This window comes from Crassostrea angulata, chromosome 8, assembly GCF_025612915.1.
Source record: "Crassostrea angulata isolate pt1a10 chromosome 8, ASM2561291v2, whole genome shotgun sequence".
NCBI classification, from domain to species: Eukaryota; Metazoa; Mollusca; class Bivalvia; order Ostreida; family Ostreidae; genus Magallana; species Magallana angulata.
Genome location: NC_069118.1, coordinates 47,734,464 through 47,753,301, shown reverse-complemented (window position 1 = coordinate 47,753,301; position 18,838 = coordinate 47,734,464). Strand labels below are relative to the sequence as shown.

Sequence of the window (18,838 nt, the reverse complement as noted above, 5' to 3'; positions counted from 1 at the left end):
TTGGTCTGTTTGCGATGGTCAAAATACCAACATGGAGCAAACACGGACCTCCATTTATCTAATCACTTGATTATTTGTTTGTGATCATGCATGCGAAGAAAAAGCTGTCATTTCCAAAAATAGAAACCTGTCGGTCGCCTGACTTGACTTTTGTATGACACATTTCGGAGATTTACATAGGCAGGTCAATGATAAAGTGAAGGTGTATACAAACACACACAGCTAATCATCACACCTGTGGTGCGTTTTCAGGTAAGTATTTGTATTTAAACATGATTATGTATTTTTACAGAATAAATATTGTACCTAAAATCATTCCTGAAACAAAAATCATTCATCTACAAGCTTAATTAATCAGAAACTGCTTTGAATAACATGTTTACATACATCAAATTCAGTAAACATTGAGAAAGATTAAATTGTATGGAAACCCATTTCATCAATGACTTTAGAAATAAAATATTCTGATTTCGTCTAAGTTAGGATATATTTTTTGACTAAGAGCATGTTCTTGATGTACATATTTTTGTCAAAAAATTTGAATACTTTTATCGTTAAAAAAGGGGGCCCTTTTCTGCAAACTTCAAGATAGATCATTTAAAATTGAGAAAAAAAATCGCATTGTTAAAGATTTAAAACAGTTATATATGTGGTTCATTTATTTAAAAAGAGCTTGGATTTTTGTTTCTCAAAATAATAATATTATGCTTGCTTTATACCATTAGATTATAAACAGATTTTCATGATTGATGTACTAGCTGTTCGAAGATGGGACAAATTTTGCAATATTTCTCGAGTGAACCACCAGTGTGTAAAACTGAAGAGGATTTACTAAATTACGCTTGGAAGTCAGGTAAGCTTACTTTAACAACTCCGAATAAGCATCAAAATTAATTTGTATCAAGACACAGTAAGCTAATATAAACATCTTGAAAACATTATATTTTGAAGAAGCAATATCTACTTTTTTCTGAACATTTTGTTTTTTTCTTTTTTTACAGTGCGATTAAAATGTGTCGACACTCTTGTTAAAAATGAAGTTACCTTGAAGATGCGAGGAATGTATGGATGTTCCGAGAACAATGGAATAAAGGTCCTCAAAGAATATACTCCCTTAGTTATAGCATGCATGTGAGTTCATAGTGTAATAGACGATACCTGGACTTAAATTGTGTAAAAACAATTAAGTCAAATTACATCAAATATCTACGAGGGTCCATAAAAAAAATACAAAGACTTTTGCCATAGCTATGTTATTTAGCGTCATATAACTACTAAATTTAGAAGACATATTTAAATAATTGTTTTCAACCATTTGAAATAAAAAAAAGTTTATATATTCCTTTATTTTTAAGAATTATTTAGAATCTAATCCTGCAAAAATTAGGCCACGGCGCACGGTCAAACTTAATGTTCTAGATCTGTCAACAATAAACCATATTATGTTGAAAGTAATATCTCCATAAATTGGGCTTAAAAACAAATAATATTGAAACCTAAAATTAAGAATTGTCATGATATACTTTGTACTAAATAATAACGGGATATGTAGATTTGTTGAACAGATATAAGTCACTAAAGACATTTAGTCGTCCTTAAAATTGATTAAAAACGTTAACGTCGCCGAACGTCACGGCGCAACGAAAAGAATAAACAGTATGGATTTAACTCGAAAAAAGCCGATAAAAACTGTGGAATGCTCAGTGGTTGAAAAATAAGTATAAGGTTATTTTCACATTTGTGTTTAACTTTTACATATTTTGCTGGGGTTGTGGTAGCTGTATTTTGGACTTCAAACAGACCGGAAGAGAGCAGAATATCTGTAAATATTTTGTCAATAGAATAAACAGCGTCATCTGACATTTAGGGATTTTTTTACTGTAAACGAAGAGACATGCGGTAAAAAATAAGAAAACTTTGAGGAACAAACTCATGATTTTCGAACAAATGTGAATAAATTAGACGACAAGTGATATAGTGCCGATTTAAATTGCATGGTGAAGAGCACAGAAGACTCAGGGTGATATAAGGATTGGATATTTCTTTTAATAACTGTACGTGCGTGACCTTGACTTCGTGTTTTCAACGTTACAGTGCGCCGTGGTGACAAAAAATATTGGTTTTAAAATCGGTTAACTGAAATACCTCTTCATCAAATGGAATGAAACTACATATATCTATAAAATATGTGTTGCTGCATAACATAATCTGTAAGTTATAACTTTTATGAAACAATTATGATAGACAGCCCAATTGTCTTCGTATTTTTTGATTGACCCTCTTACTACAAGAGAATTATTTTTGTAAACCATAGTTTAAAAATATAGTTATACTACACCTTACGGTAAATTTGCACACTGTCCAGACCTTAACCTATTCTAAATAAATATCTTCAAATATACACTTTGTCACGTTGATTTCAAAATAGAACAAACAGGCTCAAGTCATAAATGACGATTTGATTATTTCTACAGTTGAAAATATTATGATTAAGGTGGTATGGAACATTTTCATGTCGTGACGTATTATTTATCAAAATATGCATTAAATCAAGTATGATTTTATGAATAGTTTCTTTCCCAAAGTTGTCAGCTAACAGCGTAGAGCAGGGGTTAAACAGGTTCACTACGTATCAATTCAAATACCTCTGGTGATTTTAAAATTTATACCTTTTCCTAAATATTTTAAACGTATTTTTAGTTAAATATTGTAAAATTTGAAAATTCTTAACCGGTGAAGTATTTTAATTATAATGTACTTTAATTCACATTAATATCAAGTGTCAAATACTCCCTTAAAATTAATCTGGTTCTGTTCTTGCACATTGTGTGCTTAAAAAGTTCCAAAATATGCGTATTCCGCGGGTGTTTTTATTTTTTTTGTACATGTTATGCAAATTTACTGAATTTCAGGTATAGGGATTTGAAACTGGCCACTAAACTTATAAAACTTGGGGCAGATGTTAACCTATGTCCCCAGGAAAACCGATTTGCGTCTGAAGAGGGCGTTCCACCATTGTATTATGCAACAAATGCGCGAGATGCTGAGATGGTTAAATTATTGTTCAATTCAGGTAGAGATTTTACTTTAAAATTTTTACTTACTTAGTAAAGAAACATAGAATTGATGTTGTTTTGTCTATAGTTTTATTTATTCACTGCATCAATGATATTCATCAACACAATAAAGTTAGTTGTCCGGATTTATGATAAAATGTCTTTTTATGTCTGTTCAGATGTATAAAATTCGTAATATAAAATGAAATGAATTTAGAGAAAATTGCATATTCATTCCTAAATTATTTTTGTTTCATTAATGCATTGTTGTTTGGCGTTAATTGTTGAACGTTTTACGAGTAAAATATATCTCTGATTTATTAAACAGGGGCGGATGTAAATGGTCTCAAAGGTCGTCAGCAGTATTTGAACCTCCAGGAACTAGTAAAAGAACTATACAGTATCTTTGATATCAACCGAGGAACTTATTCCAGGTCCGCTAAAAGCTGTAGTCGACCGCAAGCGTCTCTTCAAGTTCTCGTGGAACTTTATCTAGAGGCCGGGGCAAAGTTAAACACCACACGATGGGGACCTTGTCTGTTTTACGGGTAAATAATTTGGATTGTTTTGTGCTGTTATTAAGGTTTTCCGCTCTCAGCGGAAAACCTTACTATTATTCTGAAAAATTTTCAAATTTGTTATTATTTTTTTTTCTTCTAGACGCCAACTTTGATCCTTAATATCTCGCTTGTTTGTTCACCGATTGTTTTGAAATTTTCAGGACTGATAACATGCCGCGTGATGTTGTCGTTGCATATTTTAGTTGAGGAAAATCCCTATCCGGTTTTGAGTTATTCCTCTTTTAGTAAAATTTAACGACTTCTTTTGTCCAGGGGGTTTAGCTTTAACGATGACTGGCAGAGTCTCAAAGATGGGCTGGTTTGGAAGCTAATACATTGAATTTGTGCGAGATATATTTTATTTATTATTTAAATGCAAATAAAAAGGGTGGTATAGATGTTGAAACAAAGGTAAGAAAAAAAAATGAAAAAAATTCGCGTATTTTCCGTGTTAGTTTTCTACCTGATAAAAATTTGTTATAACATGTATTTTACAAGTTCTTGGTCTTACCCAGACCTTTCATTCGGTATACCGAAAAAAGGGCTGGCTCTTATAATTAGGGAGTTAGAGGCGTCCAAAGTTTCTTGTCAATAACTTAAAAAGGAATAAATATTTGTAATGCATTATTGAAGCAAAGTTGTAAAGAAATTAATTTTGAATCCTTCTAGAGTATTCAATTTAATGTTTTCGTAATTTATAGTCAGTATTTGAAAAAACAATTGTTGTCAGTTCGGTCCATTTTTGTTGGGGTGCGCACGTTTATGAGGTTATGAAAGGGCTTCTTGTAATGCACTAACTGATACATGTAGCGCGCAAAAATAATTCCACATAAAATTCCAAAATGTTTTTATACATATGTACATTTTCATATCATAAAGATAAACCTCTTTGACCTTATTTTTGTTGTTTGTTTCATAACTGTGCCCCTGTCTATATTTAGATGCATTACGAGACTCAGGTAACCGATCGATAGGAGAGTCGCTAGCTGTATTCAGGCCGTCACCTAGACGACAGTGCATGTGCTTGTAGAGCTGGACGTACACGATTAACGCCCCACTGTGTTACTGTAAAAGAGACATTTTGAATTGTTTCAGTACTGGGAGATGTGTTAATAAAATGGTTCCAATGCATGGTAATTAAACTCAACTTTTCTACAATACGTATACACGGCCGTCATATAAAGCACAATGTGTATTACTGACATGACAAATGTACGCTGGCAATTCAAACGAACGCGGGATTGCTCCCGATAGAACAATTCTTTTAAAGCAAAAAAAAAAATACTGAGTTACTTGCAAAGCATCTACAAACGAAAATACCAAACAACCTTCAGCAGCAACTTATAAATTATTTATTCCATACACAATTCTAAAGAGGTAGTTAAATAAATTTTATAAATGCTTTATACTTGTATTCGCTATCTTCCATGGAAAAAAGTGGCATGGAAAAAATGTTGTTCAATGTTCATCAAATACGCTGTAGCCTTAGCAATCGAAAATAATTAACAAACTGTATATTGATAGATTGACATATCAACAAACATTCAGACCCGCATTGTGTTTTCTTACTAGTTCTATAAAACGTAGACTCAATGACTGAATTCTTTACCGTTTTCCGTCTGAGTTCTTTTGAATCACGTGTGTACGTTCATCAAATACGCTGTAGCCTTAGCAATCGAAAATAATTAACAAACTGTATATTGATAGATTGACATATCTACAAACATTCAGACCCGCATTGTGTTTTCTTACTAGTTCTATAAAACGTAGACTCAATGACTGAATTCTTTACCGTTTTCCGTCTGGGTTCTTTTGAATCACGTGTGTACGTTATGTGTAACCATATAGATGAACACTTTAAGTGTTTAAATTTTAAAAGAAATTGTGTACATGCAGAGCATTGCAATGCTAGGACAATAAAATTCCAACAATGCATATGGTGAGGCTGGTCAGACTGATACTGGTTCTGCTTGTTCTACAAATAGCGAATGTAAGACGAAGTATTTGAGTGTTATATTTTAAACAAATATAAGTATTGCTTTCTTAAAAGCTTGCATTACTCAACAAAGTATTTTATTGGAATCATTCTTAGTTACCTTAGCTGCATATATGTACCGCTCTGTCTGTATCCCGGAAAAATTGACTACCATCCGAAATTTTTCATACAAGGTCTACAGACTTGCAGCTAACATTACCTTTAAAAATACATTTTAGAATTTGCCGCTGTTTATAAATTTATTAAAAAGACGCGCAGAATCAAGTGGTTATATGGCGTTTGATATGGGATTAATGACGTCTATTTATATTGTTTTCATTAAAATTATTTCATTATTTCAAGCTTTTGGGAAATCAGTTTCACATGTTATATGACATTAAGATGTCCTCTCTCCACTTTTTCTCGAAGCAACTATTTTTTTTTAAATTTACATTAAAAAAATTGAATTATCATGGAGTTGCTCCCCCCCCCCCCCCATTTTGGTAGCATGTAAAAAAAATGGTATGAAAATCATGAAATTATGAGTGAAATTTTGAAAATTTTGGAAAATACAATTTTTTTTTCTTTTTTTACTTGTCAAGATTTGTTGGATGAGTTTGCCCCCCCCCCTCCCACTTTCAAAAACGATGCTACGTCCTTGGAAATTACTCATTTCTTTATTCCCCTCTTTAATAATCAAAACAAACTAACAAACATAACCGATCCAGATAAATATAATTACATGTATCAAAAATAAACTTTAAAAACAAACTACACATTCATCCTTTACCCACAATATTGCCTTTTCGATATTTGTCATCGTTGTAGACCCGTGTAACAATCTGTTAAGTAGGTGCTTGCACGAAAAAGAACCCCTTCTTGATCTACATTTTCATTAACGCATACAAAGAAAAAATATATTTTGATTTATTTTTGAATTTCTTTTGATGTAAAAAAAAAAGAGAAGAAACATGGTTCTCAGTCTCTCTTTATGCCTGTTTGTTAGCGGTTAATCGAAGTTCATTTTGAATATCCTTTTGTAATTTAAAAAATGCGATGTAAATTTTTTTCATGCAGTATTTCGGATAAAGCAATGAAGAGTTGCTTCTTGAAATTTTATCTATCCATAAAATTGTAAAATGCTGACATTGAAAATTGTACCCGATTTCTTTCTTTTTTTTTAAGGTAAAACTTTAATGATTTAAAAAATGATTCTTTGAGACAAACAAATTGACATAATCCATAAGAGTTTAAAAATGTCTAACTGCAGGTCTGTAGCTTTTAGTCAGAAAAAGAATCGGATGGACGACCTAAGACACAGATCGTCCATCCGAATTTCTTGAAAATTGCCATTATTTTATTACGCGGACGCAATACTCACCGAGACTAAATGGTTCGTATCTTAAGTTTTAAGATACAACTGCTTTGAAAGGTAATATTGGTTTTCTGATAATTATGAACATGAATAATTAAATAAAAATGGTTAAAATTACAGTAAAGTTACCGGCATCGGTCTTCTCCGTGCGCGGATCTAGAAGGGGAAGGGTTCCAGACCCCCCCCCCCCCCCCCGCGAAATTTCTTTCAATTACGTCTACATTATAAACTTACCAAATATGCCTCGGACATCCCTTGGCAAACTCAAATAACCGTCTGACTTTTCAACCCCCACCCCGGAAAATTTTTTTGATCCGCGCATGTTCCCCCTCCTCGAAATACAAAATTATTCTTCAAAACCCCTTGTAAAATTTCCAGGAACTCCGCATATATACTAATAGATTCATTGGCGCTTGCGTTCGATAAAAATGCGTGTAAAACGTTTGCCAATGGTCTATTTACCATCGTACCGAGCATAACCACAGTCCCACTCTGTGAATAAAATGCGGCGAATCAAACTAGAGACAACGTGTTAAGATCTGTATTTGCTTATAAACATGTAGTATCATCGTGAAAATGCACTGTTCAATTATTTTTTTTTTACTTTACTTGTAAAATTCAACATCTGTTTCGTAATTTTTTCTCACAGTTTATTTCTTACATAGTTACTTTTTTTATTTAGTGATTGACACTTTTCAGACTTTATGCGTGATTTCAAAGACACAGAGTGTCATGTCTCAAGGACTGTTAATCTCTTAAAACAACATTGTGCAATTATCAGATTTTCATTTCTTGGACATCAAAGACTCATTGAGTTTATTTAATTATTTTATATCTGTGAACCTTTCACTCAGCTTACTCATATCATTACCTGTTAATTGCAATTTATACTCATTGTTAAGATTCTTATAAATAGTTATGTACAATTGTCAATGCGCAGTCTGGAATACGGCGGCCAGCCCCGGCCACGTCCGACTCTCCCACAGTCTTGAGTCCGGAGGCCACTTCTGGCCATATTCGACTTGTTTGTAACATGTCTGTCTGTTAAATTGTTATAATGTTGCCATCGTTGAGTCTCGTCCAATAATGTGGAATCCTGCATCAATTGCCTGTTTATTTCTCTGGAACTGTATACTGGTGGACCTTCGGGAATACGGCAAACCTACCCTTCGTTTTAGCTTACGGCCCACAGCGCGCCCCAACCTTTTACCTTATACACTTAACGCAACATTCCCTCACCCGGTTCGTACTGCACACGACCGATGCAGATCCAGACGAATTTTCTATCACCGTAAAATCTACGCGTTCACAGAAATATAATACTTTGTTTCTCAGTGTTTACACATCTAATATTGTACGATGGTCAGCTATCAATTTTTTGTAATACGTCACAAGTATGACGCAGCTACGACGGAAAACCTAATCGTTGCTTGCAACGAGCTCGTCTCTAGTTTCTATATATTATTTCTGTTAAATGTGATCTCTTAAGGACGACGGACCCAATTTATTTCACAATGGTGATTTTTTCATAAAATTTTTACTTAAGTAAAAAATTATCGATTTAGATTTTTAAAAGAGGCCACTTAAAAATTCGTTGGTATCACTTTTTTTCTAAACTGAATATATTGGAAAAAGGCATTCTTGCAAAAATAATAGATTAAAAAAATCAACAATAAACTGTCTAACGAATTTAGACATAATACTTACGTGATTATTTTAGTATCATTCAAAAGTGACCATGTCATCGACTTTTTTCGAAGGGATGCCAAAGTGCGGAGAGTTGATTTTCTTCAATTTTTCATAAACAGTACTGCGAACATTCTAAGAGTTATGTAGAACATTTTGAGGGTGGTTTGTGAAATAAAACAACACCAGAGTGTGTTTAACATTTGTTATGATAAAATACTTCTAATCAAGAGCACAGGGGTGGTTATATTCTTTTTATAAAACATTGTCAGGTAAAAAGGAAATTTGTGTGAATGTTAAATAATGTTAAAAAGCACATTTAGTATGTCTCAGTCATACCAAGTTTAGCCAATACTTGTACCATAAAAACATACATTGATGACGTAAAGCAGCTATAAATTGCGTCAATAGCGATTTTGCCAAGTGTTTTAGTGATTGTGTCGTATTATTGAAATTCAAATATTTGGTACAATGTACAGACCCTTCTTTAAGGTGCGCGATACGCAAAGCGAATTGGGTACGTTGTATTTAAAGTATTAATGATTCCTTTCCTGAGTTTTATTCTATCAAATCAAATTAAGCATTTGATTTAATTTGATAAAATTAAATTCAGTAAACGACAAATATAAAAAGACTGAGAAAGAACGATTAAAATAACAACCAAAACCCACAAAACCTTCGTTGATCTATTTTGTACACAAATTTCATCAGTATATAATGAGACCTACATTTTGGAGCACAGTGGTTTCTTCGCCTCATCAACCTAGTCGAAGGTGGTCCGTAAATTTCTCTAATGAATTTTAATATTTACATCTTCGTAACGAACAGAAAATGGCATTGTCATTAAATTGTCACTCCTACTAAACTAAGCTTGCAACGCACGACCTTTGGCGAGGTAAAAGTAAAAAAAAATTGAAAAGTTTGTGGTCAGAACTGGGTACTTTTTTGGCTCGCCGTAGCAATTTTTGGCTCGCCGTAGCAATCAAAACTGAGTGTGATACAATTTAAAGTCACACAAACAAGTATCTGGTAACGTATAACTACACCACACCGTGATATTTTAACTTTTCTATGAAACAAATTAAAAATGCTCAATCATTACCAAATAAAGTCTATTGCACTAACAGCGTTTAAGGTTTTCATATATTTATACTGATTTATGCATGATTGTTCTTTTACACATAGGAGAGGGAGAGTCTTTGAGGCCAACTGCCCAACGACTTTAGATATTCCTGGACCATTTTTTAAATGTGACACGGCAATTCTACTTCTACAGCACGGCGTGGATCCAAACATGTATAACCTTGGTGATGTCTTGTTCCAGTTTTCTGGACACAATTGTTTTCGCTCGAATAATGATTGTGTACAGTTTAGTACTTTATTGGAAACGTTTTTGGGGGCTGGGTATCATTTAACTAGCGCCGACATAAACAATCGATTCATCAGAGAAAACCTGAAACGTATTGACGTTAATGTTGAAGAACCCGTCAGCTTGAAACAGATGTGTAGGTCAGCAATAAGAGAACGTTTGAGGAAAAGTTCTAAAGATACAACGATATTTCCAGCTATTGATACCTTACACATTCCATCCCAGCTGAAGGATTATTTGAAACTCCGTGATATCATCGACATTTGTAGCTCATCTATCCATTGTAGAGCTAATTTTTGAAAACGCAATGCAATCTGTTTCTTATTTCAAAAGGCGTAAATAAATATCTCGTACCTGAGATTTTATTGGATTTCTTAAAGTTACAGTAGTCAGTGACTTGATTTAGTTTTTAAAACATTCCTCGTTGCAGTTTGTAGTTGAAATCCATACCATTTACATGTAACAACTTGTAAAATCAAAAAATCTCTGAAAGAAAAAAGACTGAAAGGATATAGAAAAATGGTGATGTCACAAACGTTGTACGCTGTTAAGTGCAACTTCAAAAGCTACAATTAAAGATCACGTTTGTGGCTGTTACAGTGGCTCTTCAATTAATTTGAAATTACCCATATGATAATACAGTAATTTTTATGTATAATTCACATTTGCAGACAACGCTTGTTGTTCAGTTTTTATGCACACACCGCTGCAGTTATGGGACTTTATCTTTCAAAAAATAAGGATCCAATGCTTAAAAGCAATTTCATATTATATATAAGAAAATATAACACTAATGATGATATTACTATACTATATCCTATCATACATGATTGTATTGTATCATACGATATGTGATATTTTATAAATAGTGCCTGTTTGGGAGGGTAAGAGTTGAAATTGACACCCCGAGAAAACCATTGACAATGGTTTTCGAGGGGTGTGAATTTCAACTCTTACCCTCCAAAACAGGCAATATTTATTTTATTATACTGAATGTCTTAATTTCAAAGAAAACTGCACTGCTTTTATATAGAAATGACGTGAATTCTATGGCGAACCGTACGCGCATAATTTCTGCGCATGTAACAATTCGTTGTGTTACCCGTTGCCAACTGTGTTGCTAACGCTGAGGGTAATAGAGCGGATTATCAACTGCGTCTAAACCAGTCAGATTTCAGTATTTAACATAAAAGTATAATAATGTATTATATGATAGTTTATCATATGATATTGTATCAAGTAACATGTATTATTATCGCATGATTATGAGGGAGATATGAAGATGTTTTACCCAGTTAAAATCATTTCCGGAGGGCATATCATATACTACATATATATTATTGTAACAGTAACTTGATCCAAAGGGTCAAATCACTTCGAGTTGCCAGGCGCGGATCATCAGGTCAAACGAGACGCGTCTTTTTAAAAAGTTTTAATTACAAAACTTCGTTTTTAAAATAAACTGTATGACGTTTACTGATATAACGTTGCCCTCGGGAAATATCATTTTCCCTGCGGGAGTAAATCTTTATCTCCCTCACAAAAATGCAATAAAAATATTATTTCTTATCAATTTATTTTATCTACTGATATCATTTTGTATTATATGATATGGTATTGTATCATATGATACATGTAGGATATTGTATTAAATAACTAATCATATCATCTGATGCATTTTGTTTTTATGCAATATGATATTGAATCAGACATGTTTTATATTTTATCAGTGATTCAATGACATAAGATGCAATACCATACATGTATGATACACTATAAAAAAAACCCTAATCCTGCATCCGCCACCTATACACTTCAGTTCACCATCCAAGACTGTGGTGTGTATTGGCATCAAAAGTTCCACCAGCCATGCATTTGTTGAAATTAGGACAGTAACTGAAATATGGTTATCAATGAGCAATTGTCATTATCTCATAATACTCAAACAATAATTTCTTATTATTTAAATAATAACAAAACATCAACAAAACGAATCCTCAATTTTATAACAATTATAACTACAAGTACAATTGCAAATTTTTACTCTATAAATTTGTTTACATATTTTAAGAGAACAACAAATATTGAAAACAATACAAAATCATTGTAAATATATGTTTATGGTAAACGTGATAAATACCATTCAAATCAGCATCTTTTAAGAATCATACTTTGGGGGACTCAAATGCACTCAGCATTTGTAAACAACTGTACATGTACAATACGCACAGTAGCGAAATCATTTTAATATTTTCTACAATCAATTTTGTCTTAATAGATATAACTACATGTATAATGTTGTTGTTTTTTTCGAGCAGAGTGTGTATATACATGTAATAAGCTATTGACTTAAAATATTAATAAAAGTATAAATAATTGGCCTAAACTACTAATAGAAATTAAAGCAAATAAGGTTTTGAAACTTGAAGAAAAGGTAATTTAAATCAATACATGTTTTCTATAGAGGTGAAAAAAGGGTTGAAATAAAAAATAAATTAAAAACCTGAAATGATAATGCATGCATTTTAACAAAATCCTTCAGGAGAAATATTTATATTTTTCAGTGTTTTTCACTCTGTGTAAAGATCAAATTTTTCATTTTATAATGGAAAAAATATAAGTAACAAGAAATAATTCTTCGACTTTAATGGGGAGTACGGTCAGTACATGATTAATTCAATCATAATGATTAATTCAATCACAATGATTAATTCAATCAAAATGATTGACAATCATAATGATTAATTCAATCAAAATGATTAATTCAATCGTAATGATTAATTCAATCGTAATGATTAAATCAATCATAATGATTAATCAATCATAATGATAAAATCAATCGTAAAGCCCCCCGAGCATTAGTGGATGTGATCGAATGCCCGACTGTAATGATCTCCCCATAAAAGATAAAGAATTATTTCTCATTCATCAACAACTTTTTTTTTCTATTTTTATTCAACTTACAAACACATTGCACAAAATCATTTGATCTGGAGAAAATTTATGGGTTATTTCAAATGGAACAAAATTGTTTTTCAATGACAAGAAAAAAATAGCTGGAGCATATATTGTTACCCTGCACCCATATTTGTTTATCACCTTTTTATTGCTTCATGATTTTTAAGAAGTAACTTCTTTCACACCTTGATCAAAAACATCCCAATAAATACTAGCCCCTGTAACTTCTGCATCCATCAAACTCTTTGTAAAACGTCCTTACGTTGCCATTTTACCATTTTTGTTCTTCCATATCTGAATTATCTCGAGGACTTGGGTGGGCACCGAGAATAGATTTACCATTCAAATCACATCAATGTCTCCTATCAGCTTGTCTCAGCTGCAAAGCTGACCCGAATATAACAATACCAGTACCCACAACTTTGTTGAATTTGAGCAGGTATGTATCCGTCAGAACATGAGTTTTCTGGTTGTCTGTCAGACTTGCTAAATGATCTGATGATGACAAAAAATTAATAAATATGTAAAAAGAAATTCATAATTTTTAAAAACCCAATTGATTTTATTATATCTTTTACTTTTAGAAAAATTTTTTTTTTTTATTTGACCATTTGATTACATTTAGCAATAACTTTAATATGTAGAACAGAAAAAGAAATCCCTAGGGCAGAAGTTGTAAAAATATGTAAAAAATGTGCCAAATTGATAAGCTTCAAAATCTCATAAAGTCCTATGTTAAAAATTAACAAACTTTGAGGTGACCCTTTAAACAAACGATGTTGTAATTGTCTTATTTTTTTTTATCTTAAAATAATAATTATATCAGTAGAAATTCATGTAAAAATTTTTATTGGAAAAGCTAGGGCAGAACAAATTAGACCCGGCCTCGTTAATATGGTCTGTAGCATTCCAAATGTTTTAAGTGAATTAAGAAAACAAAACAAACGTATGACGATTATACAAGAAAAATCATAGTAAGATGATGTGCCCACAGTTCTGTGCTATGTGAATTTTGAAATAAAAGACATCAATCAACAAAACTTGGTGTTAATTCATTAAGACCCGACACTCTAGACCACGTTATAAAATGATATTGTTATTATAAATCCAAAGAGCGTTTCGGCTTCTTTATATAATTTTTCTGATTTTTAACTTTTTAACTTTTAGGGCACGACTCCTCTAAAAGGTCCATCGATTATGGTTTTTCGTCATTGAATGATCATTTTGCTGATTTTCTTGTGTTTATTGTAGGCAAATATGTTCATTAGAAATCATTTTGTTGCATATTGCACCATTTTTAAGGATAATCTAGTATTTGAAAATGCACTTTTTAAACCCTTAATGCTATACACGCTATAATTTGCGTCACGTTTGAATCACAATGAAAACGCATGTGTTTGTCTCCTTATAAAAGTTACCTTCATTTTTTGAATTACAATGGTGAATTCCATCCCATAACAAAGATATACATTTTCGTTTGTTTTTTCCTATGGAAAGTTTTTCCTTTTCATGAATATTGATGAAGGAAGAGTAAAAGCGACCCCAAATGCGCATGTCTGTGGGAAATCAGGTGATCGTTATATTTTGATTACTAGAATTATATATCCGTCTTAATTTAGAATATGCTTAACGGTTGTTAATTTGAAATGTATACATGTATCATGTCAGTGTAATACGTTTGTCATTTACAATAACCTTACTTTTGCATGTTTTAATTGGATAACGAACTGTATACAAGAACTGAATAAAGATTTATATGGAAAACTCATTGGCCTATGTCATTGTTAAGGAAGTAAAATATACATGCCCACACGCTCGTTTTTTTGTGTTTTTTGTGTGTTTTTGTTTTGGTGTTCTTTTGTTTGTATTCGTATATAGGACACATTTCTGCTTTACTGAAAAAAACTATATCCTTCGTGAAACTATAACAATTATGGAAGTGAGACACTCATAAATTTGTGTATGATAAACTAGATTTAGCTGTCAAAATCACGTAATAGATTGATGATCATGAGGAGGCATGTAACTTTCTTGACAGGAAAATAAATATTTTTCATTGTTTAATATTTGATAATTTTGTTATGTGATCGAATTAAGCTTAAAGGTAGCTTTAAAAAGTAACCAAACATATGAATTTTCCTTGTTAATCAGAATTAACGTAGATTTTTGTGTGTATAGATTAAACTTGGTTATCATGGGTTTGGTTTCCGTTGTTTGCAAAGAAGGGTGGAATAACAGTTCAGAAAGATTATACTACCTTAATCATTGCACGCCTGTGAGTTCATTTCACGATCAGTAATATATATGTTTACCTAAATTGTACATGAACAATAATGTAACATAATATAACATTAACAATTTTATTTGTTATGCCTTTCATTGTGTTTTTTTTCAGATAAGATCAATGTTGTATTTTGAAGAATTGCATATTTGTTCTATCAATATCTTAACTTCATAATTCCATTATTGCTTTGTGTTTGATTAATGCTGTTTTTTGAATAACGTTAACATTATTTCATACATCAGGGCCAGTTGTTAATAGTCTTAAAGGTCGTCGACAGTGTTTGAATCTTCAGGAACCTGAGGAGAATTGTACAGTATCTTTGATGTCGTAAGAACTTATCCCCGGTTTGTGTGAACTGTGATCGGCCGCAAGCGTCTTTTCAAACCTTAGTCGAACTTTATCTGGAGGCTGGGGCAAAATTGAACACGATTAAACTCGATGGGGACCTTGCCTGTTTAATGAGAAAATAATCTGAATTTCACAGTTATATATGGTGTTCCGAAATGGGACCACTTTGAACTTCGCACTTTCGCCTTTAGGGCGGGGGAGCGAGAGTGCGAAGTTGCGAAGGCAAACATGCGATGATGCGAAAGCAACGGTGCGAAAGTGCAAAGATGCGACGGCGAACCGCAAAAGATATGAAGGTGAAGGAATGATACTATAAACGCCCGCTTTCGCACCGCCGCACTCCTGCCTTCGCTTTGTGCGTATGCAGCATTCTTTATCGTTTAAAGATAATTTTAGCTATTAAAATTGCGTCTGCAAAAAAAAAAAAAAACAAAAAAAAACAAAAACAAAAAAAACAACAACATAATTATGAGAAATATTTCTATTAAATTAAAATCTAAACATTTTGTCCTATAAATAAATTCAAATGTTTCTTTGTTTAAAGCATGGTATTGAACTTAGCGTAGTAGACTGGTAAGTGACAGAAGTCTGAAGGTGCACACCTATTATGGCGGGCATTGCATGGCATATGCATAGAGTACATAATAATAAGGCTTAGCCAGCACTGGTAAAAAGTTTTGTCATATTACCCAGTAAAATATTTAATGAACTTCCATAATAAGCACAGTGGCCGCCACATTACCTTGCGAATGCATACTAATCACATTCGATAACATTCAGCAAACCTCGGGCGAGTTCGATACCAGCATCAAATATAATTATGTTATCGACCAAGAAAGAGAATAAACGCTAAGGCGAAGTAGCGAGGGCAAGAGTGCGAAGATTGCAAAGGCGAAGGAGCGATAGTAGCTAGTATAACTCTCTCGCCTTTGCAACTTCGCATTTTCGCCTTCGCCTCTTCGCCCTCGCATCTACGCACCTTCGTTCCTTCTATCGCCTTCGCAACATCGCACTTCCGCCTTTGCAACTTTGCACTCTCGCATCTTCACCCTAACGGCGAAAGTGTGAAGGTCGAAGAAGCCCCAACGGAAAAAAATATCTCTTGAATGAGATCTTTTTTGGTATACAAGAGAGAATTTTTAAAAGTGGATGTTATTTTATCAAATTAACTTAAGGTTATCCGATCCTCAGCCTCAAAGTATTTTTCGCATCATAGACATGTCATTTATCCTTCAAACTTTAGAAATCAAATAAAATAAAATGAAATTTTTAGATCGAGACGTTTTGGTGTAAATATTGAAGAACCTAGCAGCTTGAAACAGATGCGTCGATCAGCAATAAGAGAACGTAATAGGAAAAATACTAAGGTTCCAAAGATTTTTTCCAGCGATTGATACCTTACGTTGTCCAACACAACTTAAAGATTACTTAAAACTCCATGATATCGACATTAACAACTCATCTTTCTGTAACGTGTTTTGTCCTGGGTTCTCAGGGATAATATTTGAAATCAATTTTCCTCTAACTCTACCTGAGTTAATAATGATTGGTACAGTGATTTTTCTCTAATTGGGTAACGTTTTAATCACTATGAATAATAAATGGGGATAATGTGTGAAGTGGGTTTTCTGTACTGTGTGTCTTTACCCGGTTCCTATTGAGAGAGAGGTACTTGGTGTCTCAGTCTTCTTCAGATGTACTACACCAAGCACCTCACCTCAATTCCCTGGGTTTCTTGCCACTAGTTTCTATTTAACCCTACCTCTTAACTCTTCTATTTTTCTTCTTTCTATTTTCTTTCTTTCTATCACAAGTTTCTTCTCTGCTGTTTCCAGACGACTCTTCCAGACTCTACAGCACAGCTGTTTATATAATCTTGGAGTAGTCCAGTCCAAGGGTAGTCAGGTTATTCCATTTCCCCACCCAAATCTAATTCATCACAACGTTTATTGTAATAAGGCATAATCATTACATATCTATTGTAGAGCTAATTGTTTATAACACAATTTGATTTGTTTTCAATTTCAAAAAGCGTCAATAAATATTTCGAAACAAAGAACCTCCTTAATCTGTTTTTCCTTGTTTTTGAAAAGGTACAGTGTTTGATGACCTGATAATATAAAATAATATAACGTATACATTCCTTTAAAGCAATAAATAATACTATTAATTAAAAATCGTTTACATCTTAATTTAAGTTCTCATAGTACAGTGCGGATCTATAAGGATTACTTTCATTTGCCTTTTTTCTCTGTTGCAGTCTCGGCACCTATAAAGTTTTCAAAAAAGACACGACCCCAAATTAAAAAAATCCATCTTCAATGCAATATCAAACCGATTGACATTTTTGCCTGTTTTTAATTCAAAAGTATTATTACATCAAATATTAATTTGAATTATAACACAAAAGACACAGCAGTATAAAATCCTACGTCAATACATCCGTCACACACGAATATAAGCTGCTGGGTTTGTAAGTCAGTATTCAGTATCTCTACAAAGCGTCGCGTGTCTTCCTCAAAAGAAAAGTCATCCAAAGAAAAAAAATTGTACATTGAAATTAGTGATGAAAGCCATCAAGAAATCCGTATTTTCTAGCTCGAGTCAAACGAAATTTTATCCTATCCTCCTTATTTACCGCTTATATTTGTCATCAGTGTAAACAAATTTTAGATAAATGTGCAAATTTAAATGATGACGCTATACCACAGAAACAGTAGAACAATTCAAAAATTCGTGTGTTAAATTGTACCATTTACCAATAATTAGGATGCAATCATTGTAGAGCGCGTAGATTCGAGTGCGGATTTATGTTCTCTAGAAAGGAATAAATGCTTTCATGTATTAAGGATTTTACTGTCCATTTCTTTGAAGACCTATCAGTACGTCGAACTACAAAGATTGACATTATATTTAAATAGACCTGCACATGTTATTGGCGAAACCTACTTTTTTTATATAGTTTTTAATTTAAATATTTCAATAGTCACTAACTTCAAAACCATTATCATGTGATTTCAAGATCTAAAATAATGGAATAACACAATTTGTTTATAAAATTGATATATCAGGCACATATCAGGAGGAAGAGGGGGTTGTCCCTCATACTGTTTTTTAAACTTACATATATAAAATTGAAATGTGTGGGAGTCCCCCATTTTGAAGGGGAACATATTTGAAAACCGTGGTAATATAAACAAAATTAACGTTAAGGTAGAAGTTTGTTT

The 18,838-nt window shown here is 32.7% G+C and overlaps 1 protein-coding gene across 2 annotated transcripts; it reads left to right on the top strand.

Moving 5' to 3' along the window:
• LOC128160659 (oxysterol-binding protein-related protein 1-like) lies at window positions 1-10,903 on the top strand. 2 transcript variants are annotated; one of them, XM_052824020.1, is made up of 6 exons: window positions 1-252; window positions 737-853; window positions 1,002-1,131; window positions 2,913-3,073; window positions 3,385-3,604; window positions 9,838-10,903. In XM_052824020.1, the coding sequence occupies exons 2-6, from the start codon at window positions 769-771 to the stop codon at window positions 10,319-10,321; spliced, it is 1,080 nt and encodes a 359-aa protein (XP_052679980.1). In that variant the 5' UTR covers window positions 1-252; window positions 737-768; the 3' UTR covers window positions 10,322-10,903. The 2 variants fall into 2 exon arrangements, with proteins under 2 accessions (XP_052679980.1, XP_052679979.1); XM_052824019.1 differs by having other exon boundaries at window positions 2-252; window positions 726-853; window positions 9,838-10,901.
• The last annotated feature ends 7,935 nt before the right edge of the window (window positions 10,904-18,838 follow it).